This window comes from Brachyhypopomus gauderio, chromosome 1 (genome assembly GCF_052324685.1).
Source record: "Brachyhypopomus gauderio isolate BG-103 chromosome 1, BGAUD_0.2, whole genome shotgun sequence".
NCBI classification, from domain to species: Eukaryota; Metazoa; Chordata; class Actinopteri; order Gymnotiformes; family Hypopomidae; genus Brachyhypopomus; species Brachyhypopomus gauderio.
The window spans coordinates 31,405,039-31,428,711 of record NC_135211.1 but is presented as its reverse complement, the minus strand read 5'-3'; the positions used below and the strand labels follow the sequence as shown (position 1 = coordinate 31,428,711).

The window sequence follows — 23,673 nt, the reverse complement described above, 5'->3', positions numbered from 1 at the left end:
ACTTGTGGTATACTGAATTTTTTTAGCTAAGACCTTCTGGTATATAGTCCCAACACATGCACTGAAATCACTTATGTTTGTCATCCGAAACGCTTTTCAAAAACTGTTTCTACTCAACTTTACATGGAACATAATCATTATACAATGGCCCTTCTTGAGACATAAAAATACACAGACTACTCAGACTTGTGTAAGAATCATTATCTCCAGTATTTTTCCACCTTCCTACTGCCAGGACAGAATCGCAGACCAGACAATATGATCCAGATGTGTGTCCAAAAACCAGGAAGTCAATTGTACTTGAGAGATGGAGGGGAGGGAAGGGGGGGGCACAAACTGAGAAAGAAAAAGTAAGAAAGGAAGAGAGGAATTACTGTAGTTTTTTGTTGTTTTAAGCCAACATATTTTTGGCTGAAAGGAATAATACTTTGACATGTATCAGCGGAATCACCCTCAAAGACAAACTGAGCAACAGTTTCAACAACATCCTGCTACTAATTTAACTGAGGAGTTCTGGGATCATCTGCTGTTTACATGAAGTCACTTGAAAAAAACAACAAAAAGCAAAACCTCAAAAATGTCACATAATTGGATTCAGATTAGGGCTGCATTATATGATATTAACAATTTTGAGGTGATATTACTATTATGATATGTTTTCCAATGTATTATGTTATGATAGTGACAGACAGACCAATAAACAGTTGGCCAAAGTTTTGTTATAATAACAAAATGTTTGTTTACATATTGAGACCAGGTCATTTTGGATACAGATAATGAAATGAGGCTACTAGGGCATGTTATCAAGATACCAGTTTTCTTTAGTGATATCCACAGCCAGTCATGAATTTCTTTACATTCTCAACACTTGCATGCGTCATCGTTTTTGCTTTGGACCTGGACATTCGTTTCAGTCAACACACAAACCTAACCCTTAGTACAACAGTTAACATAAATGACAGCAGTGGCATTCAAGGTAAAATAACAGTCTAATCCATTTTTAACTATGATAACAATCTCAAATTGCTCAGTCACTTCTACTTACTCTTTGTCTATAGCCTAACTGGTTTGAGAGACAGACAGAAGGACAGACAGAGAGAGAGAGAGACAGACAGACAGACAGAGACAGACAGACAGACAGACAAACACGTTATGGATCCCAGAGGGAAATTCTTGAATTACCATTCCTAGAAAACTATTTGACGGGATAGAGTGAATATATTCTTATCTAGGACAAGGTTGTTATTCTCTAGGTTAAAACCTCACACACAACTTCACTTCTTGGACACTATTATTTAAATATGACATCATAAGCTCTATTCAAATTGGATTTGTTAATGGGAGGTTTTTTTAAACGAACACTTTATACGGCTCCTTGGTGATGTCTCTCCGGATGACATTAAAATTGCTAAAGAATGAGCAAGAATGGTGTATTTGAGATATTTGTAGCAGTTTGAATATAAACAATCACTTAGCATTACATTAGTTTAACAGCATTTAGATATTTAAGGAGTTACTAAGTAATTACTTGTACCAGTAATATCACTTTTACCATTGATTTTAGTATTTTCTTCAGGATAATTCTACCCAAGGTACAATATGGAGTGGAAAATTTACAACGCAGACCAAGTAAATACAGTGGATATTCACAAGGTTAGTGTTTAGTTTTGTACTTTTGTACTGGTGTCTATGTTGAATGGATACTCTAGGACACTAAATACTGCTAGTAGCAGTGGTCAAAAGGGTTCCCTGCGAAACATGGTGACATCTGCCTGGAAAATCACAGACATACGTATCCACACTGAGCTTATCAGTGGAATGGAAGGTAATTCTGCATGTAATTTTCTTTTTAGAGGAGAGAGAAAAAAGCCCTTCATGGTGGATCTGGACAGAAATAAGATCACAGAAGAGCACCTATTAAAGAGGAAATTACCACAGACCCCCATGTAAATTGAATCCCATCTCAATAGCCCTATGAATGACTACAGAGAGGTTTTTCAATCCCTCTATTTCTTTTATGGACATAACAATGGAGTGATATTTGATGTTTGACATGTTAAACCTGCCGAAACATGTCAGCCGCACATCCCAGGATATAATATGATCTGTATCAGAGGGTGTTACCTGTTTTGGTGTTTGTGCTATGCTTCTGTTGACAGGTTACTCCAAGTGGATGCTGTGTTGCATTTGTTAAGAGGGGTACATCTCTACCTTTGAGGCCTCATCCTCCACCATGGATGACAGGACTGGATAGTGGGCCCAGTACCTTGCCTCAAAATTGTCATGGTTTATATTTGCATGTGTCCCATGGTGCCTTGTGTGGTAGATGACACACAGTCACAACAGACTTAGTTTTTGTAGGTTCTTTAACTTAAGTTAATGACTAATTCATACAGATATTTCGAACATTACTCTACATCTTTAGCTAAGGTTGCCACACGCTGCTCTATGGCAGAGCTCACACCTTCAAGCAAGGAGGGAAAGAAGTATAAAGTGTCATAAACAAATTACAAAGTACTTTCTTACTGAAGATCATGGTAGGATGTCATCCTAAATAGTGGCTGATCAATTAATCTGTAGGCCAATTAAATGTCACTTTAAGATAACTAGCTGATTTTTTATTCTTTATACAAAGTATCATTTGCCTGGGATTACTTACCGAGTTGGTATGTTTTTTATTTAAATACACTGCAGAGTGCAGCTCTACTTGAGCAGAGAAAATGCTATCAATAACAATTAAATTTGTGTCCCATTTGTTATTAACCCACCCACAACAACATATCCGCATTACACAGCCCAGCATCAACATCAGCCATGGAAACCCCTGTATCTGTTGATCAACAATTATGAATCTTGCAAAACTACTATTTGGTATATCAACATAACTTCTGACTAGAGGCTATCTAGAAGAATCACAGAAGGCTGGTGATTGGTGAATCAACCTCAGCAATTGAGCAGGTAAACTTGTTAATTAAATTCAGTAACTATGTAAAATGTTATATTGGTTACGGATTTAAAATATCTTATTATAAAAATTTCTCAGATCTCAAATAGAGACTCACTCAACTGTCACATGCTTGTTTTTTTTTCTTGCTTGGATTTCGTAAATGGCTTCAGTGGTTAACTGAACAAAGGATTAAAATGGGAAAAAGCTGTCAATTAATTTGTCTTAGCTAACAAACCTGTAAGTCGATAATGAGCAACAGTTAAGGTGCCAAACCTTATCACACATTTTTAAGTAGGCTATATTTTGTATAAACATCTCCTAATGTCTTCATCATTGCAGTTAAGCCTACACTTTAACATTCTGGAAATGATACAATCACTTTTACCCAAAAGCAACGATTCTGAGCTAACAGAATCTAACAAAAGTCAGAACCCATGGTCCTAATTGACTTTCTGCTTTCAATATTGCCAAGCACATTTTGTAACTAAGTAGCTTAAGTTTACTTGGAACATACTTTAAATGACAGGACCAACTGTAGCCAATATGGCCTATGATCATGCAGAAATGCAAATAAATAAATAAAAATACACAGCAGAAAGCATGACTTGCATCCAAAATATTTCAAAGGAGATAATTTAAGACTTCATGACAGTGATAAATCACTCTATTAGACTATGTTTAAGCAAGGTTCTATTACTAATGTTTACATACGATGGCAAACAACTGTTTTTATAGGCCAATCCTAACCCTTACCTGTTTATGAGGGGTCCACATATGCACACACTTAACAAACTGACCCACACTACACAGCTGTTTTGGTATTGGTATTTAACTTTTGAGAATAACTTGTGAGAAGGCAAACAAAACATTCACAACCTGCCCTGACAGGCCATGGCTCCAAACCGTAAAGGTCAGGTCACATGGCCAACAGTGAATAAGAAGGCGCATTGAAAAATAAACAAATGCATTGAGAAATAAAACCTTGTTCTTTCTGTTCAAACAAAGAAAACATTTTACATACCTTGACACAAATGCACCCAAGTCTTTAAACTCAGCACCATCCACTATTATGTTGAGTTCAGTCACTTTCCTCAGGAAAATGTCACTGTCCTGCACACAGAGATATAGGGTATAAGCTATTTTTGATTCTATAACATCCAAACACATTTTAAAGAAGTAAATAGCAGCCATTTTTAAACATGCTTGTTTCAATACGTATCAAATACAACAAATGTTGCACAAACTTTAGCTGTTTGCCTTTTTATAACTTACCATCCCCCAAAAAATTAACAATTAAAACCACCCACACACCAGAACACAGCCAAACCAACATGCAACTATTAGTGTGGTTTACATCCACCTAGCACTGCTGAATAATTGCTTCATTCATTTTTCCTTTAAAAAAAAACAATGACAACAGCAACCAAGGATCTCCCATATTCTGTTGAACTGTAACATGATTTACTAAATAATTAAAGGGATTCATGTAAATGCAACGATTCAACAATCAATAATGAAAGACTATCGAATATGAAAGTCAGAACCAAACAAGCTGTGAACAAACTCAGATCTGATTGCTTTAAAACCAGGTTTGGAGAAACAAACAAAACTAATCAAACAAGATGAAGACTCTCCGTGACTATCAAGACAAGAATACGGTAATCGTTTTATCTAGACAGCTGAGCAGCAAGAACACTCATTTAGACACAATGATTCTGCATCAAGATCTTTACATTCTACTCTTTGCTACTGAATCTGCTAGAACTGTTAAAACAATCATACATTAATAGCATTTCTGTACTGCTGTTAAGACTGTGACTGCTGTGGCAGCCTTTAATTTTAGTGTTTTACCACTCTCTAGTGCTGAACATAGATATATCTGAACTGGGACTGATGAAGAGAGTTGAGGTCCTACTGCCACCTAGCGCTCACCATTAGTAATATTTAGACTCACTGTGAAACAAGAAAAATACAAGGTAGCTGGTAGCTTCCCATGATGTCTGTTATATGTTATTGTTGCTAAAAAATGTATATATTTTTTCTGCACAGTTAAAAAACTAAGCAAAATGTTATTCCTTGACAAAAGTTAATATAAGCATTTTATAAAGGAGATCATTTTAATTTGTCTTAAAATTGATCCACCTTGTATTTATTATTATATTAATAATTATAGTATTGTACTTTTTGATTTTTACTTTTAAGATGTTTACTTTTAACAGATTGTGGTGAAATGTGTATGCAATATTTATGAACAAAAACTTTTTAGTTATTTCATGATAAGATACTTCAGGTCTTCATTTTAATATGATTAATAATTTCAATGCCATTTTAAAATGAAGAATCAAGGTGTACATCACATTTATTTAATTGTGAATTTTACAAAGTGAAGTGTACATTTGTTAAGTGCACATTGTTACACTGCATTACCTTAATCTCAGTCAGTGCAAATTCAACTTGAAATGAGAGAAAGTGACAGTGCCCAGAGAGTCTGTACTGCTGTATGGTCTTTCTTTCACCTAAACGGGAAAATGACACATAATATCATAATAATCAACATAACATATTCAAACAATGGATCAGCAGGCCTGAGGCCAGGGGGGATCGAAGGGTTCGTTCGATTCCCCCCCCCCCCCCCCCCCCCCCCCCCGCCCCCACACCCTCCCTCTGTACACACATGCCCCTCAAGATAGGTAGGCTATTCAATGAATGAATTGTTAATCTCCGGTGAATATACAGACGAACAAATAAGGACAGCAACAACAGACTCACAACAAACTTATAACAGTGTTGCCAACTCTCACGCAATGAGCGTAAGACACACGCATTTGATCGTTTTCACACGCTCACACACCATACATCCGATTTCTCACGCTGAAAAAAAATCTAGTTTATTTATCTCTGATCTAAATCTATGATATAATGAGTTACTAGTTCACTCAGGTGCCAAGCACTGGCGATCGATCGCTTTAGGCGCAGCATAGAGGAAACATATAAGACATAACATGACACCCCCCCCCCGCCCCCAAATCAAATCTCACTCCTAGTGATTTTGAAAAGTTGGCAACCATGCTTATAATGAATAAAATATGTGTAAATTAAAAGGTTTGAAGTGCGCTCGTGTATTTAGGGGACATTGGAGTAGAGAGGTAAATGAAGTCCACTTTTGGGGGAAAAAGATCCCCCCCATCACAATGCTGGCCACGGGCCTGGATCAGTAATAAATTGTAACTTACATATGTTACATGTCCTATGTGTTCCACACTAGCTAAGTCTTTGACAGACTAATCTATTGTCACATGAGGAAATATATTTGATAGACAGTACAAAGCATTTCTGAGTAACATAATACAGTAGGATGATAAAATCCTGCACCTAACATCCGGAGTCATGCAACAGGATTGGCTAGGATGTATTAACCAACCAACCAACAACTATGATCTAATAATACCTACTACTATGCCCATGACTCATCGTCTCAACTACCCAATACTACTAAGAAGACAAGATAGATTTCACACACCCTATGCACACACTAGTTGCTTGAACAGAACACAGCAGCAGCTACAATCTGATCTGTAATTTAGACTGGACAAGGGAGTCTGCAAAATGCTGTAAATGTAAAGCAAGTCAATTTTAGATTAATTTGGTGTCATGGCCGGCTCGAAATTATGCCCACTCTGAAACTTTCTCATTTTAGAGTGCACGTATACGCAAGTCTTCAGATTTGGCAGCACGTGGAAATAATTGTTTATTTTTTCATGTATCTTCACAAAATGGCTCCAGGAACATGACTGTCAGTTGTCTCTACTTTAGTAGTGCTGGATATCAACACACTCACATGAGTGGGATGACTCATGGGTCATCTGCAGACGATTATGAGATCATCTAGTCTACAACAACCGCGAATATTTAGAACATCATTAGAACAGTTAACGTGAAAATGTATTAATTCTTCACCAGGCAAGACTAGATAGAACTGTAATTACATGGCAAAAGTTATCAATCACCTCTGCAAAGTCTCCTTTCACCACCTCAGAAATATTGCCAAACTTCGTCCAACTCTGACTGTATCAGATGCAGAAACACTGGTTCATGCGTTTATCTCCTCCAGACTGGATTACTGTAATGCCCTCCTCATCGGGATCACTAACAAGAGCCTTCAGCGGCTACAGAACATCCAGAATAGTGCTGCAAGGGTCCTGATGAGAGTTCGAAAATATGAACACATCACTCCGGTCCTCCGTTCTCTTCACTGGCTTCCTATCTCTGCCAGAATAGAGTACAAGATCTCCCTCCTCACCCACCAGTGCATCTACGGCAACACACCCACCTACCTAAAAGAACTACTCAGACCACTAACCTCTTCACGTTCACTCCGCTCTGAAAACACACATCATCTCATGCAACCAAGGACAAAGCTCAGCACTATGGGTGATCGGGCCTTCTGCTCTGCTGCCCCTCGGCTGTGGAATGCCCTCCCTGACCATCTAAGGTCACCACAGTCAAAGGAGTGTTTTTAAACGTAAAACTTAAAGACTTTTCTCTTTAGGAAATTTTACGATTTATAATTAACTTTCTTTTAAACACAGTACCTAGTGAACTATTAAAATAATGAATTATTTTGATCATATATATTTCACCATATATTTGATCATTTATTTTACCATATATTTGATCATATATTTTACCATGTTGCACTTTGAGGTTTGTTTCAAATGTAAAGTGCATTACAAAAAAATATATTATTATTATTATTATTATTATTATTTTAGAACTGATTTATGCATCATACATCATATTGTGACAGGTAAATCTTACTTTTCTCCAGGGTCTTAACACAGCACTCTGAGAGATATATTTCACTGATTTTTGCTTGTCTTCCAAGGTCTGTCTCCATATTACTGATTTCAGTTATAAGCTTTGAAACGTCTTTCTTTAGAACTCCATCTCCTCTTCCCTTTTGGCTGCAGACTGTCTTTCTGAAAACAAAGAGTTACATGAAACACACTTATTTTGGATTCAAATGTTTATCATTTCTACTATAAATTTCCAAGGGTTGCTAGCTAGAAAACTTTGGTAGGAGATGTTAGCCGTTATGCAGCATTGATGTAGGTTTCATTTCAGTTGGGGAGGCACACTACTCACACCACACACCATTACCCATACGAGTAGTATGACTACAAATTAAAACATAATATAAATATTTAATCAAATAAGTCTTCCAAATTCAGAGCTTTAAAACCGATGCGCAGTATGGTTTTATACTTGTGGGAAGTGTTAACACATTGTCCAGAAATGCAATATTTATTAACAAAAAAATACTGTTAATTTCATGATTTCAGGTGCATTTAATGACTTCTATGTAACATCTTACGTTCTTACTTACACGATGCTCTGCAGGGCTTTTCCATTTTCAGTCGATATACTTCGTAAACATTGTTCCTGTTCGGCTTCGTACATTTCAATTTCTTGTTGGAGTTGCTTGATTTCCTCTTCATAACTTTGCTCCATGTTCCCTTCTTGTACTACAGACAACAGAAAGGTGACAGTGTAGTACTAGTTTTAAGGGTGACTAGTTTAAGGGTGAGTTTAGTCTACTTTAACCCGAGTTAACTGGACTGTTAAACTAGTGAGGCTACTTGGCTAACTTAGCCAGCTAGCCAGCATAGCTCAATTAAACACTTGACGTTTGTATATGCTACAAGAAGAAACAAACACTCAAAGTTAATTTTTTTAATCTGGTGTTATGTTACGATTGTGTAGTTGTTAATCACTCTATATAACTCTAACAACACTCACTTTGTTGTCTGAACTCCGCGGAATCGTGTCGTCTCAGGATCCTTTTGGTTTGATTTTGTCAAATTCAAGTGAACCGCGCCTGACGACTAAACCACTCGGGTGACACTCGCGGGGCCGCCTCACTCGCCCACAACAGTACTAAACTAAGGCGTTATCTTTCTGGCACACGAAAAACCATACTCTTATAAAAAAGAGATAGTTCGGCTCAGTCTCTATCTTAAAGTGAAAAAACGATAATGTGATGAACGTCCTAACAAATGTTATTTTAGCGAAGAACATTTACATGTAGGAACAAAAAAAAGTAAGTGGTGTTGTGGGGGATCTGTTGCGTGTAACACATTGAGACGCGTGTGAGAAGACGGACGGGAGAGTAAGAAACGTTTTACTACTCGTGTTTTTGCGTGCCTTCAGTGACCTAGCGAATTAAAACAATTTACACGGTATATTAACTTGCGCTACTTTACATTCGTTGTAAAATAATTGTACATTATTTTTCATTCGCAAGACGTTGTCTTGCCTGGTAAAATAAAACCAAGATATATGTCAAGGTACATTAGCTAGCTATTAGCTACCTGAGGTAACTGGTTAGACATTCACAATGTTCACAGCTATTACAGATTAAGTACTGTTATCTCCGTGTTAGTCCGTCCAGTTATGTCATATACCTGAATGTTAAAATTAAGTTATACAGTGTTAACACAATGTAACACCACACAAAGTAGTTTAATAAATAAACCGTAACACATTGGTTAAGACACCAATATCTCTATATAAATTATTTTCATTAATATCTGTAAATACATTTAATGGATGGTACATACAAAGGTCTGTACATATCCAGTACATCCTTGAATGTTTTTAATATAAAAAATAATAGTAAATAATATCAACATAAAATTAATACACTAAAACATTTACATTACCTTTTAACTACGGCTGCAGGATTCAAATTAGTTGAATCAAACATACATGGAAACCTGGTCGTGTGGGTCATGTGTCCTGTTGGAAAAGTGTTTTGGGTTTTTTTTATTGTCCAGGTCAGATGTACATTTGAAGGATGAGGCGCCTTTATGTGGGTGGCCTTGGCCACACAATATCTCAGAAAGACCTTAGAGATCGGTTTGGAAAATTTGGTGAGGTATCCGATGTGGAGATAATAACAAGAAATGATGAACATGGTAAGAGATCATTGATGAAGATTAATTTGACTTAATGGATGTAATACACTGAAATGTTTTTTATTTTCAGCCTTGATATTACAACTATCAGTCAATCAACTCCTTGTGTCTTGGAATTCTTTTCAGGGGCTCCTCTGAAGACATTTGGCTATGTCAATATAAATATTTCTGATTCTGACTTCAAAAGATGTATGTATAATAGTCTTATTTTGTAATATTATATAATGAACAGCATTGCATTATAAATGAGGACAATTTCTTTCCTTTCATAGGTTTAACTGTCTTAAACAAATCCAAATGGAAAGGCGGTACATTACAAATTGAATTGGCTAAGGAAAGCTTTTTGCACAGGTAATTGTTTGTAATCCCATTTTGTGTTGATGTTGAAATGGATTTGAAGTAACGTGGTAACTGTTACCATGTTCATCACAGGCTTGCAGAAGAGCGACTACAAACAGTTGGGAAGGTTCAGACAGCAGTGATTGACCCCAAAGACAAAATGGTAGAATCTCTGAAGGAAGCTGGTGTTGAAGACTTTCACATGAAGGCGGCTGTTCCAGGCACAGAGATCCCAGGCCATAAGGTTCCACAATAACATTGTATCATTGCACCTACTGAATTTGACTATGGTATTTCTGATAATACCAGTGTTTTGGTGTTTTATGTTTGGTGTTTTATCTCTCCAGAACTGGGTTGTGAGCAAATTTGGAAGAGTTCTTCCTGTCCTTAATCTTAAATGTCAAGGAAAAAACAAGATATCCTTTTTATTGCTTGATTATTCATGCTGATACTATTGTAATTGTAATGAAGAAAAAGGTATTTGTCTGTACATAAATGCAGACTAACTTCACCAATTCAGCTTCGATCAGAACTAGATTTTCTTGCACAAAACAGCACTGTAAAGATCTACATAAGCAGTCAATGCATAGATTTTTGTATATATTCCAACAAGACAACTGGCATATTGGACAGCCTGAGTGAAATATTCTGAAATAATGGTTCTTAAATGATGGTTCTTTTGAAAAGCTACTAATTCATTAAATACCCACTGATCACCTTTAACAACTAAACATGAGGCAGTAACATCAGTGCAGAACCTGAATACCAAATACTTAAAGTAAATTTTTCTAAGAGAGCAGTCCTATTATGTAAATCCATATATTGCATATACTGTTGTGCATAGACAGTAAATAGACCCTTCACCTACATAGATTGAAATGCACAAATGTTTATGAAAACATGGATAGAATAATAAATATTGATGTAAAGGTTTACAGTTTTGCAGCAGTCATTTCGAATCAGTTAATTGTAGTCTGTAGTCACAGTTGTAGTGTTCTATGTTTTAAGTTGATACTTTTAATATATTCATATATTAATATTTATTAAGATATTTGTTAGTTATCGTAACCTTCATTTCACTTAACTAATTTTCAAGTCTTCAAGTACGATCCATCAAAGCACTGCCATAATATCAAGAAACTGGACCCTAAAGACGATTCTACTTCGGTATCCAAATTGACATGGGAGATCGATGGTGGAAATGATGAAATCAGCAAGAAGCGTAGAGGGGAGTTTCCCCCTCAGAAAAAATGCTTTAAGAAGACCAAAATTGATTCAACCACAAGAACAATTCCAAGTGGAATTCCCAAAGTGACTGCCAGTGAGAAGAGGACTTCACTTTGGGTTAGACAAAACGATAGCTTGGCAAAAGGGACGCCAAACCATCTTGGACAGAAACGTACATTTGTTTTAGATAGTGATGCTGACTCAGAGGATGAAATAACTATGCTAGTTGAACAAGAGCTTTCACAAGATCAAAAATGCACAGAAGATGATGGTGACTTGGAGGTGGTTGGAGATGACTTTGTGGTGAAGTCCAACATGTTCTGGGGTGAAGGGGAAAATGGCCTGAAGACTGAACTTGGCTTGAAAACCTCAAATATGGATGAAGACTATGACTCGGCTGACACAGATGAAATACTCACTCAGAAGAAGAATGCAAGCAAGGCTGATGGCCTAACCAAATATGTACCAGTCTGTGAAAACATTTTGTCAAAATCCGGTAGAGATGAAGTTAAGAAAGAGAAGAAGAAAGTTTCCAAAAAGGGTGCAAAGCCTGCTAGCACAGAGTCCGATTACAGTGCTGAATCGTCTAGTGAAAGTTTAGATTCTGAATATGAAGCTATGATGAGTAACTGCCCCAGGTTGGACCTGTCTCTAGCAGATTTGGAACGTCTTGTTCAAAACATGGGAGAAGCAGCCTCAGATGAAGGTGATGAAGTGTTAAATGACCCACTGGCTGGACCTAGTGACCAACCCGAAGCATCATCCAGCTCTCGAACGACACCTCTAAGAACAGCATCAAAAAAGACTGGCAATAACCCAGATGACATATTGGCTTCTCTCTTTGAACCTGATGTTGAGGAAGAGGAGGAAAAGACTAAAGATGCAAAATTATCTCTTCCTGCTTTTGTTGGTACAAAAGACCTTTTTGATTCAGTGCCGTTATCTTCCGGCTCAAGGCTCAAAAGACCAACGGAAAATACAGCCAGTAAATCTAAAGGAAACCCCAAAAATCTCAAACAAGACTCAAAAACGTTACCAACGCAATGTGCCTTTGAAGGTAGGAGTAAAGATCAGTCACCTGGACCTTCACATGAAGAAGTTGGATCAGGAGACCCAATGCGATCAACCCTCTCAGAGAAAGAGCAGAACAGAACAGAGCTTCCCCATACCGATTCTTCATCTGAATGTTCATCTAGTGATGAAATGGAGAGAGACCCTGTGCATAAGGTTCAGCCAGTGCCCAAAGGTGTGCTCAAGGTCGATCATTCTTCCAGCAGCCAGCCAGTAAGTGGTGAGCACTCGAAAGAAAACATCACTTTACCATCCAAAGCTGCCAACACGCACATTAAACTGGGCCAAGCAAGAACCATGCTCGCTTCCAACACCGGTTCTGACAGTTCCACATCCACAGGAGAATCAGAGACAAGCGATGAGGAGGAACATAATGATTCAAATGAAGTTCTAGGGGCCTCGGACGTCTTGGGTTCCAAACTGACCCGGGATGATGCTGCGTCATCGTTTCAGCAGTCGGCAGCGTCAGACCCAGTGAAGCAGCAGCAGGATAACCTAAAGCGTCTTGCTGCCCTGGAGAAGAGGCAGAAACAGGCAGAGCAACAGAAGAAACTTATTCAAGGGGCTCTTTCTACAGTGGTGAGTAACACGACCATACATAATATACTTTGCTTATAACAGGCCCAAACTAGTCTGGTGTAGCATATAGACGAAGTATAGCAGATATTCAGTGATCTACATACGTAAGGTAATGAGGCAAACCTGGATGTTTACAAATTATCATTGTAAACTCATTTTTAAGGATTGCCCAAATGCAAACAAAGGGAAGCATATTGTGTTTGATTCTGAAGACGAAGTTAATGATGATGAGGAAACATCACAGAAAAAAAGCCTTTTTGATGAGTCCTCACTGTCTGATGAGGAAGATGGATCAGGAGCTCAAAGGAAAAAATGCATCAAAGAAAAGGTAAACGACCAGAAACAAATCTGTTTACTTTTTACTTCTTCTAGCTCTTCTTTAAGCTCATTCTTTATGCCATTCATTCTGGTTGCTGCCATAATTCTGTAGAAACTCCAAGAGGCGGGGTCTAGCAAACTGTTTGACAGCAGTGAGGATGAAGATGGTGGTAGAGAGGAAGACTGTTTCCAGATAAAACCACAGTTTGAAGGCAAAGCCGGACAAAAGGTGAATATGTGATCACAATTCAGAGGATTTGTGTTTATGTTCGGATACAGACTGAGCTTCATCCCTGACCCTATGTGTCATGTTTCCTATACTGTTTACTTGTTATTCTCACATCAGTTTTGCTTTTCTTTAGCTAATGGAATTGCAATCCAGATTTGGAACAGATTCCAGGTTTCAGATGGATGCAAAGTTTCTGGAAAGTGATGAAGAAAGAGACGAACCAGGTCTGCTGTCCATTCTTGATCTGTCTTTGATGTAGTGGTTTTATCACTGGTTTGCCGTAGCCCCATTCCACTCTATGCATGTTTTTTTGCACAGACTAGTGAGGACATTTGGGATTTGTCCTGTGATTTATCCAGTCATTTTTCAGTTTGAGTGCCCTTTTATGTCTTGTTTCATTTGAACATTCTTTAAAAAAAAAAATAATTTAACAATTAATACATTTTAAAACTTATTTAACATTGTTACTCTACACCAAACAGATAAAATTAATTAGATCAACTTTTGAAGCATGGAAAACATTGGAAAACATCTTTTTGGTATCATTTTTAAATGTAAAACATATTTCTATAAAGTGTTTAAATGGGTGCAGCAAAGATACCTTGCACTTAATTTCTGCATGTTGCATCTTTAAAGCCATTTTGCTGAAATTATGCTAAAACCCATGAGGAACAGTCTTGTCCGTGGGTGCTCACGAACCATAGCTACCTAAAACCTTCATGTCCTCTCTTCACTTGTGTGGACAGTTGCAGAATCCTCTGACATGACACCTGAACAGGAGCTTGTGGAAGAGAAAAAGAAGAACTTGGCCATCCTGCAGAGTGTTTTAAATGTCAGCATTCAGCCGAGCAACACCAGAAAATCACAGAGACAAGGCAAGACCTTCAAGTAAGTGCTACACTATTTCTACTGAGAATAATTAAATATGAAATTTCATAGTTCATACCTGATAAACCAGCCTCCATGGCCACTGAACCATGTTAGCAGATCATGATGTTGTTCATCATGTTGTTCTTTAAGCTTGACTGTCTCTCTTTTGCATTGCAGGGACATGGCAGCCCTGCATTATGACCCAACAGAAGAAGCGCACACAGCTTTTGAAGCCAAAACAGAACCACCAAAAAAAGAAAGGCACGTTTAACCCTTTGTTTGTGGTGTTTATTTGGCTGCCTTAAAGGCTATGTTACTTGCTTTAAAGTCTTATTCTTTGTTTGTCTCCACACAGCAAAGCGGCAAGACGAAAGAAACGCGAGGAGGCAAAGAAGCTTCCAGAAGTTTCTAACAAGATCTATTATGATGTAACAATGGACTTGAAAGAGTCTTTTGGGACGTTGAAAGAGAGCCAACATGACAAGGAAGAAGTTCCATGGGACAAAGAGGAGGATGAGAACGAGACGACAGTTGAAGATGCCCATGTGCTGTCTTTCTCATCTAACGTTGAAAACGAGAAAGATGCAACAAGTGGTTTTAAGTTCTCTTTTTTTGGAGATGATACAACATCGCAGACTACCACTAAAACAGGTGAATATTTTATTCCCTGTTTTTTTCTGGCCTTCCCATACACAAAAGTCCATGTATAATTAATATCATATTGAAATAATAATTTCAAAGGAATGTAATTTTCAGTTGAAAAGACCTATGGTCTTAATTACACTTTACACAATATTGTCAAAATTATTTAATGTTCCTTAAGGTGAGTGTAATGTCATCAGGGAGAGCAAGAGAGAGACAGGAGTGCAGAAGCGAGATCTTTAGTCCGTATTGCAATACATAACAAAGCACTGCAACACAGTGAATAATTTACTTTGATTTTCATTTAATAACTAATAATTCATTCTTTGAATTGAAATTTTTTAGTTTGCAATTTTGCCTGTTAGATATTTGATACACCACCACTCATGAACAGACTTCTGGAGTCTCAGAACATAAATGGCAATCATGGTATTGGTCATAAATATCAATAATTGACATTTTCTCTCGTCATTCTGGTCTATGCAAATAACGTGCAAAGAAATCTCACCTTATAGAAAAATGAGAAGTATTCTGACATGTTGTGCTCTGTCTGTTCAGAAGAATACAAAATCGAGACTCTGAAAGAGGCGAAAAAGCCCTGGCAAGTGGACCCTCGGTTACAGGACAGCAGTTCAGAGGATGAAGACGATGTGGATGAGGAAGGGAAGGACCAGACAGCCTCCGTCAGCTCCACCCAGTAAGCTTACATTTGGAGCTGATGAGTGTCACCTTTTGCCTTTTTGTTTGTTTATTTTTATTTTTTTAGCATTTTGTACTGTTCAGTAAACAAGTGTTTTGTTTTTTATTCTTACCTGAAGTGATTTTTTTGTCAGTTTAAATGTTGATTCTGATTAGTTTGCCAAGATAGTCAATGAGTCATTTGAGTGACCCACAGAATCTATTTCATTTGTTTCCTCTTGTACTTTTCCTTGCCATCACAGAGATCTGGCCCCAACAAAAAGGTTTTTCTTTTTCTACGAAGGTGACATACGATTAAAAGGTAAGATGTGTGTGTTAAATTTGTTTTTTTTTTCCTTTCTATTGTTTGTAGAATGATTGATTGAAATTTCTATTATGCACATATTTTCACCTCAGAGGGACCCAGTATGTTCTGTAGGAATGAGTCTCTGGAAGAACAGAAAGAATCTTGGGAGGAGAAGAGAGCAGGACTTAGGGAGGTAAAGGCCATCATCACAGCACCCGTCATAAAACGGGCCTGCACAGTCCGCACATTACGCTGGGTCATGGATCCGGTGGATTTACGAGCGCTGACTGTTTTCATTCTTCATTTGTGCAGGACTACCGGAAGAAACACAAGGATGCCCGACGATGGCAAAATGTGAAAAAAAGCTGAATCAAATCTGGAGGACAAAACTGCTTTGGCTTAATTTATTCAGCTAATGGACTTTGTGCCATTGATTGAGATGTTATTTCAGGCAAACAAACATAAACAATGAAATTCATATGTAAATTCATATGTAATTCGTGTTTTCATATTTGTAAATGAAAATTGTATCTTTTTTTTGTAAATAAATTAACATTTTCAGCAGTAGATGTCAGAATTGCTGTAGCATTTTGGTATAGTATTCCCTCAGCTTCCTGTTTTTATATGCGCGTTTAATTTTTTTTAGATTTCCCAAGATTTTAATATGAAGTGAACAGCTGTTCTTTGTGTTCATCGTTTACCTATTATACCTTTCAGTTATAAAAGGTATGTCCTTTGCTCAGTCGTCATGCAGATCTCCAAGTGATGCCTCTTATCTCGGCTATAAAGCGGACCGCTTGTGTTTCCAGTGTAAATGTAAAAGTTCTGTGATGGAACTGAATGAGCACAGAACTATTTGTATACAACCCCTGGCAATTATGGTATCACCAGTCTCTGAGGATGTTCCTTCAGTTGTTTAATTTTGTAGAAAAATAAGCAGATGACAGACATGACAAAAAAACTTTCTGGCTTTAAGAAACACTAAAAGAAATCAAGAAAAACTATTGTATAGATTTTTAAAACAAGCACATGGAATAAACTATGGAATCACTCAATTCTGAGAAAATTTTATGGAATCACCCTGCAAATTTTCATTACAAACACTACACTAATACCTGCATCAGATTAAAGTTGCTTGTTAGTATGCAGGTACACTGTAAAAAAAACTTTTTGGGGTTTGTAAATATAATTAAATTTATTTAAGTACTATCTGAATAATCTAGTACAGTCTAGTTAAGAATTTCGAGATGCATCCACAGCCGGAGAGCCAACTGCAGTTTTAGACATGCGCCACCTAGCGGTTCGGAATGTAACGTAATATCCAGATACTGTTTTTGGTCAAAGGTTATAGATTTGACGAAAACAATTGAGAATCAATGGGCATATTTATACATATACAAGCTCTTTATACAACGGATTATTACAATATACAAGCCGCTGAACCTACGTATGGCAAGCCTTGGAACTGCTGGTCTAGAACTGCGGTTGGTTATGCTATCCAATTAAAACTATATGCAATACTTGATGTTTCTTGGTAATTGTTTGTCTTCAAATACATTTGTAAATTTTAGTCTAAATGGCAAAGTAAAATTTACAACGTTTTTGTATTTTTTTTCTTTTTGTGAGCAGCAAAACTGAAAACGGCAAAAGGTCACTTGCAGGATCCACGCATGCGCAGTGACGTCAGCAAGCCAAACGTTTTTCACACGGAGTGCAGCGGAGATACCGTTTAACGTACGTTTCACTTTTTAGATAAACGTTATGTTTAAATGTGATATGAGCCTGCCATGTTAACGAACCAACCGGTTAGCTTAACTGAGGGAATGTTAAGTTTATTTCCAGTTCGGGTTATTGACATGCCTGGCAGAAGTAACTTATGCTAACTGGGATTAGCAATTTACGTTCAGAAATACGGATGGTCACCATTAAAGTATTAACAGTGTAGATAATATAATCATATGAATGTACTTTAGATTCAAGTGTGTTTTTGGAAAGGCTTCGCCGTGTTAACGTCTTAGTTATGTAGTTTAGCTGCTGAAGTATTTTTTTCTGTACATCAATATGTGAATATTTTAAGAATATTTAAAGGTTTATATATTGTAGCGTCGCAGGCTATCCCTAATGTTATTGTTGTTTAGTAGGGGGCGGGGCATTCATCTTCCAGATGAATTTTTCTCTCGTGCGATATTAACGCAGTGTTTGTGTGAGCTGGTGTTACTGTTGCCGCAATAAAAGTAGCAAGTTTTCTAGCTTCTTTGCAATATGTTGTGCAATGCTTTGATTGCAACATTTTAATGCATGTTTTGTATTAGAAATTAATACTGTAATAAACAAAATATTTTGCAGTTAAGCATTACTAAAGAACTTCAAAAATTAATTACTACTATTATGTAAATAATAAAAGCCATGGGAGAATGTGGTGCTACATTGTTGTAGTAAAATCTACAAAAGTATGCTGAGTAAAATCTAATTGTATTTTAGTGTACATAACATGTTGCAACGTGAAACATTTGTAGTTAAATACACTGAAAATTACGAGTAAATATTGTGAATTATATGAATTGTATGAATTATATATTATGAATATGTGCTTTGTTAAATTTACTTGCTGTTTTACGTGGAAAAACTTTTCCTAAGTAAACCCTACTCCACAATTTTTTTTAGTGTAAAAAGGAGTGATCACACCTTGGAGAGCTATTGCAACAAGTAGACTGACATGAATCATGGCTCCAACACCAGAGATGTCAATTGAAACAAAGGAGATTATTATCAAACTCCTTAAACAGGGTAAATCATCACGCAGTGTTGCACAAGATGTTGGTTGTTCACAGTCAGCTGTGTCTAAAACCTGGACCAAGTACAAACAACATGGGAAGGTGGTTAAAGGCAAGCATACAGGTAGAGCAAGGAAGACATCAAAGCGTCAAGACAGAAAACTTAAAGCAATATGCATTGAAAACAAAAAATGTACAACAAAACAAATGAGAAACAAATGGGAGGAAATTGGAGTCAACGTCTGTGACCGAACTGTAAGAAACCGACTAAAGGAAATGGGATTTGCATACAGAAAAGCTCAAAGAAAGCCACCACTAACACCTAAACAGAAAAGAACAAGGTTACAATGGGCTAAGGAAGGCTGTCGTGGACTGTGGATGACTGAATGAAAGTCATATTTAATGATGAATCTCGAATCTGCATTGGGCAATGTGATGATACTGGAACTTTTGTTTCGTGCTGTTCCAATGAGATTCATGCAGATGACTGTCTGAAGAAAACATGCACATTTTCACAGTCATTGATGCTATGGGGCTGCAGGTTGGGTAAAGGCACTGGGGAGGTGGCTGTCATTACATCTTCAATAAATGCACAGGTTTACATTGACATTTTGGACACTTCTCTTATCCCATCTATCGAAAGGATGTTTGGGGATGATGAAATAATTTTTCAAGATGATAATGCATCTTGCCATAGAGAAAAATCTGAAAACATTCCTTGAAGAAAGACACATAACGTCAATGTCATGGCCTGCAAGCAGTCCGCATCTCAGTCCAATTGAAAATCTGGTGTAAGTTAAAGAAACTGCTCCATGACAAGATTCCAACCTGCAAAGCTGATCTGGTAACAGCAATCAGAGAAAGCTGGAGCCAGATTAATGAAGAGTACTTCATGAGTTTGTCACTCATTAAGTCACAGAGTGACTGCAAGCTGCAATGCCACAGAGACTGCAAGCAGTTATAAAAGCCAGAGGTGGTGCAACAAAGTACTAGTGATGTGTTGGCGTGTTATTTTGTTTGTCATGATTCCATAATTATTTTCCTCAGAATTGAGTGATTCCATCATTTATTCCCTGTGCTTGTTCTAAAAATCTAACTGTTACTGGCTACCACAATTCTTTTATTTTTCTTGAATTCTTTTAGTGTTTCTTAAAGCCAGAAAGTTGCCATTTGAAATGCCTTTAGTTTTTTTTTGTCATGTCTGTGATCTGATTTTTTCTACAAAATTAAACAACTGAAGGAACATCCTCAGAGACTGGTGATCCCATAATTTTTGCCAGGGGTTGTAGAACTTTGCATAGTTCTGTGGGTGGGACATCGTACTTTTGGGGGGACTATTTGCATAACCGAGCATTTGGGCAGAGCTCAGAAAAGCACGCTGTCTTGGCCTACATAACAACACCCTAGAAAAGCTGTTTGACGAGGTGTGTGTGTGTCTGTGTGTGTGTGTGTGTGTGTGTGTGTGTGTGTGTGTGCGTGTGTGTGTGTGTCTGTCTGTGTGTGAATGGGTGGGAATATAAAACGGCTTTAATGTTTGCTATCGGGGTGCCTGACGTTCTTATCGGTAGATAAGTACCCCATTCACTCTTTAGGGAAACGGCATGGCCGTTTTACACATCTAACTCCACACGTTAACATAACTTCCACAGTAGGTAATATTTCAGACCTGTGGTTTATATATATATATATATATATATATATATATATATATCTACACAATTGTGATTATTTGACAAAAAAGTACGTTATTGGTTAAACCTATATAAAATATCACAGTTAAAACTTGAAATCTTACTATAAGATTCACAATAGCGTTTTTTTTTTTTCATTTGTCACCCCTGGGTCCGTACTTTAGTCAACTTTTGAACACGTTAAAATTAGCTTTTGCTCTAATGACTAACGCACTGCATGAAACCAGGGGCGGACTGGGGAGGAAAATTGGCCCGGGAGTTCCTGACAGACTGGCCCACTATATATAAAAAAATAAAGGGAACACTTAAACAACACAATGTAACTCCAAGTCATCCACACTTCGTGTTCAGATAAGAAGCAACACTGATTGTGAATTAATTTTATCTGCTCTTGTGCAAATGGAACAGACAACAGGTATATACATATATATATATACGTGTGTGTGTGTGTATACTGTATATGAATCTATACATGGCACGTAGTGTATATGACTGCGTTTATTGTCATATGGACAATATTAATTCCAGCAATTATATGATTACAAAGCCACATAGGAATAGCCATCATAAGACCACCAAACAAGTTGTTTTACACAGTGCATCCTAAAGAACGACCTACAACTCTAACGTGGGTATTTCTTCCTCTTACCTATTTGTGGTGGTTAGTTTTAATCTAAGAATTTCAATAGCTTAAAAAAACAGTGCGCAGTGCTCTGGAACCTTTAAGACCGCCACTTGCGTCCGTGTTAACCGTGTTAAGGTAATTTGTACATGGTGCCTTAGACGTTGCAGAGGCGACAGCAGTACATTTAAAATAACGTTATTTACAATTAAAATTGCTGTATGTTTTCGTAGTCCGGTCCGGATTTTCTGGGACAAGTTGTTTTTTTTCTGATCTCCGCTGCATACCGTCAGCCCGCATCAGCTGGCCCAGTCCGCGGCCGCGGTCCAACTCGTTCATGTGTTTACAGGTTCAGTCCGCGGCCGCGCTGAGCAGGTTAGTCTGACTGGAGCGGGGGAGGTAATAACACCGTTAAACAGCAGCGTGACTACGGGCCGCAGTGCGCGGCAGTGGCTCCTCCACGGGCCGAGTTAAACCACCGGCGGCCAGCGGCCCACTAACCCATCGGCCCACCGGGGAAATCCCCGGTAGCAATGTATGCCAGTCCGCCCCTGCATGAAACACTCTTGGCCATCCAGCACCATTTTCGGAACCAGCGTTGCTAAAGGTCAGCGAGAAGGGTGCGGGCGAGCGCGTGGGTAGGCGTCTCCGCGCGCTGCGCGGGGCGCACGAGCCTTTCCTCTCCCCTCCACGCTGCGTGTGTCAACAGGACGCCCAGGTTTCCTATTGCACTGCTTGTGCTGACATCGCAGCCGCTTGTCGAGTGTCGGGTGTCCGTGAATAAGGAGGAGGGGACAGCCGCTCTCTTGTGTGACATAACGCTCCACAAACGGCTCAGCTGCCATTTTGTGCTAGCGGAATGATATTAGTACTGGTAATGCACTGAGATAATGCAATGAGTTTTCTTCAGTAAGGTATGAATAGTGGGTTGCAATTGTTTAGAATGATAAAATGAACCATGTGGTATGTGGAAATCATTTCAAGAGATTCGGTTCCCCTTACAGGTCCTTAAATGTTTATCTACTTCTCGTTCATTCTACACACTGACACAGTGTCAGGTAGATTGGTGACTGTCAGAAAGTTTACTACGTACTTTGAATTGCCAGTGTGTATGAAAGGTGCTATATAAATAAACTTGCCTTGCCTTGCCTACGTATCTACGTATACCAGTCATACTGACCTTATATATATATATATATATAATTATATATATAATTATATATATATATATATATATATATATATATATATATATATATATATATATATATATATATAATATATATATATTATATATATAATATATATATATATATTATATATATAATTATATATATATATATATATTATATATATATATATAAGGTCAGTATGACTGGTATACGTAGATACGTAGGCAAGGCAAGGCAAGTTTATTTATATAGCACCTTTCATACACATATATATATATATATATATATATATATATATCCCTTGTTTTATTGCTCTTTTGCGCCTTTGCCTTTATTTTATATTATTTTTCCTTTATTTTTTCTTCCATCCTATTCTTGCCTTTATTTGTCTGTTCTCCATTTTCCTCTCTCTTCCGAGAAGAAACTTAAAGCAAAGTATGCGCCCGTTGATTTTGTGAACCACTGGAATGTGTTTTGAAAGAGTGAGAGTGAGCTCGAAGGGGAGGGGCCTGAGAGATTACCAGTCTTTCATAAATTCCTTCCCCAGCCAAAATATACACAGTGATTACCTGTTACCAAGGCCTGATCTGAACAGGAAGAGAGAGAGAGAGAGAGAGAGAGAGAGAGAGAGAGAACCACGTGACCGAGGGGCAGGCGTGTCTCTTGCCAGAATAACATCCCATCCCCCACTGACACACAGACACACAAATGACTGCATGTGATACATGGATTTTATGAATAGGATTTGGATACAACAGCTGTGCTGATGTTACTTGATATGCACATGCATGTTAAAATGTTTCATAAAACCCAAGTGCTGGCGTGCACGCTCTGTAGATACAGACTACACCGACTGTCAAACTGAAGCATTTGTCCTGACATCCGCGGCTGTGGTGATTAACTGACAAAGTGCATTGCGCAAGACTCCTGAATTTACAATGGGTAGTCTGTGATGCTCTACTTTAGTCTTAAAAAAGATTCAGATGGCTGTACTTTTCCACACTTGAAGGTCCACTCCTTCTTTTCAAGCCCCCACCTCCACCCCTCCAGTTCTGAGCTCAGGCCTGTCATCACTAGACCTTTACAAGGCATTTTCCCTCCTGATTGGCTGTTATACATTTTGTAGGCGTCACCTCTGCACTCAAGTTTGTGTGTCTTTGATACATGTTTTTCCCCCACCTTAAATTGTATGTGTTTGCTTTGAACAATGTGTGTGCTATGAAATATTGG

General features: G+C 37.8%; 2 protein-coding genes and 1 long non-coding RNA gene across 5 annotated transcripts in view; 2 read left to right on the top strand and 1 right to left on the bottom strand.

Moving 5' to 3' along the window:
- Positions 1-8,996, bottom strand: part of cenpp (centromere protein P) — a 65,236-nt gene extending 56,240 nt beyond the window's left edge. The window contains exons 1-5 of the mRNA XM_077009379.1: positions 8,747-8,996; positions 8,334-8,472; positions 7,766-7,926; positions 5,375-5,463; positions 3,969-4,057 (exon numbers count right to left, since the gene is read on the bottom strand). Of these exons, the coding sequence (XP_076865494.1) occupies positions 3,969-4,057; positions 5,375-5,463; positions 7,766-7,926; positions 8,334-8,458 (464 nt within the window). The 5' untranslated portion in view covers positions 8,459-8,472; positions 8,747-8,996. The remainder of the gene's footprint in view (positions 1-3,968; positions 4,058-5,374; positions 5,464-7,765; positions 7,927-8,333; positions 8,473-8,746) is intronic.
- Positions 8,908-16,751, top strand: nol8 (nucleolar protein 8). 3 transcript variants are annotated; one of them, XM_077009349.1, is made up of 17 exons: positions 8,908-9,186; positions 9,784-9,924; positions 10,051-10,113; positions 10,197-10,275; positions 10,357-10,507; positions 10,611-10,679; positions 11,359-13,140; positions 13,304-13,468; positions 13,571-13,687; positions 13,821-13,911; positions 14,434-14,575; positions 14,735-14,818; positions 14,913-15,208; positions 15,761-15,896; positions 16,141-16,199; positions 16,295-16,377; positions 16,497-16,751. In XM_077009349.1, exons 2-17 carry the CDS (start codon positions 9,804-9,806, stop codon positions 16,551-16,553), a joined length of 3,495 nt encoding a protein of 1,164 aa, XP_076865464.1. In that variant the 5' UTR covers positions 8,908-9,186; positions 9,784-9,803; the 3' UTR covers positions 16,554-16,751. The 3 variants fall into 3 exon arrangements, with proteins under 3 accessions (XP_076865464.1, XP_076865457.1, XP_076865450.1); XM_077009342.1 differs by having other exon boundaries at positions 8,912-9,116; positions 15,758-15,896; XM_077009335.1 differs by having other exon boundaries at positions 8,912-9,186; positions 15,758-15,896.
- A 741-nt stretch (positions 16,752-17,492) lies between these two features.
- Positions 17,493-20,205, top strand: LOC143517196 (uncharacterized). Its single transcript, XR_013131899.1, has 3 exons — positions 17,493-17,668; positions 17,814-17,918; positions 18,849-20,205. It is a non-coding gene; the product is annotated as an uncharacterized LOC143517196 (long non-coding RNA).
- Positions 20,206-23,673: the final 3,468 nt, after the last annotated feature.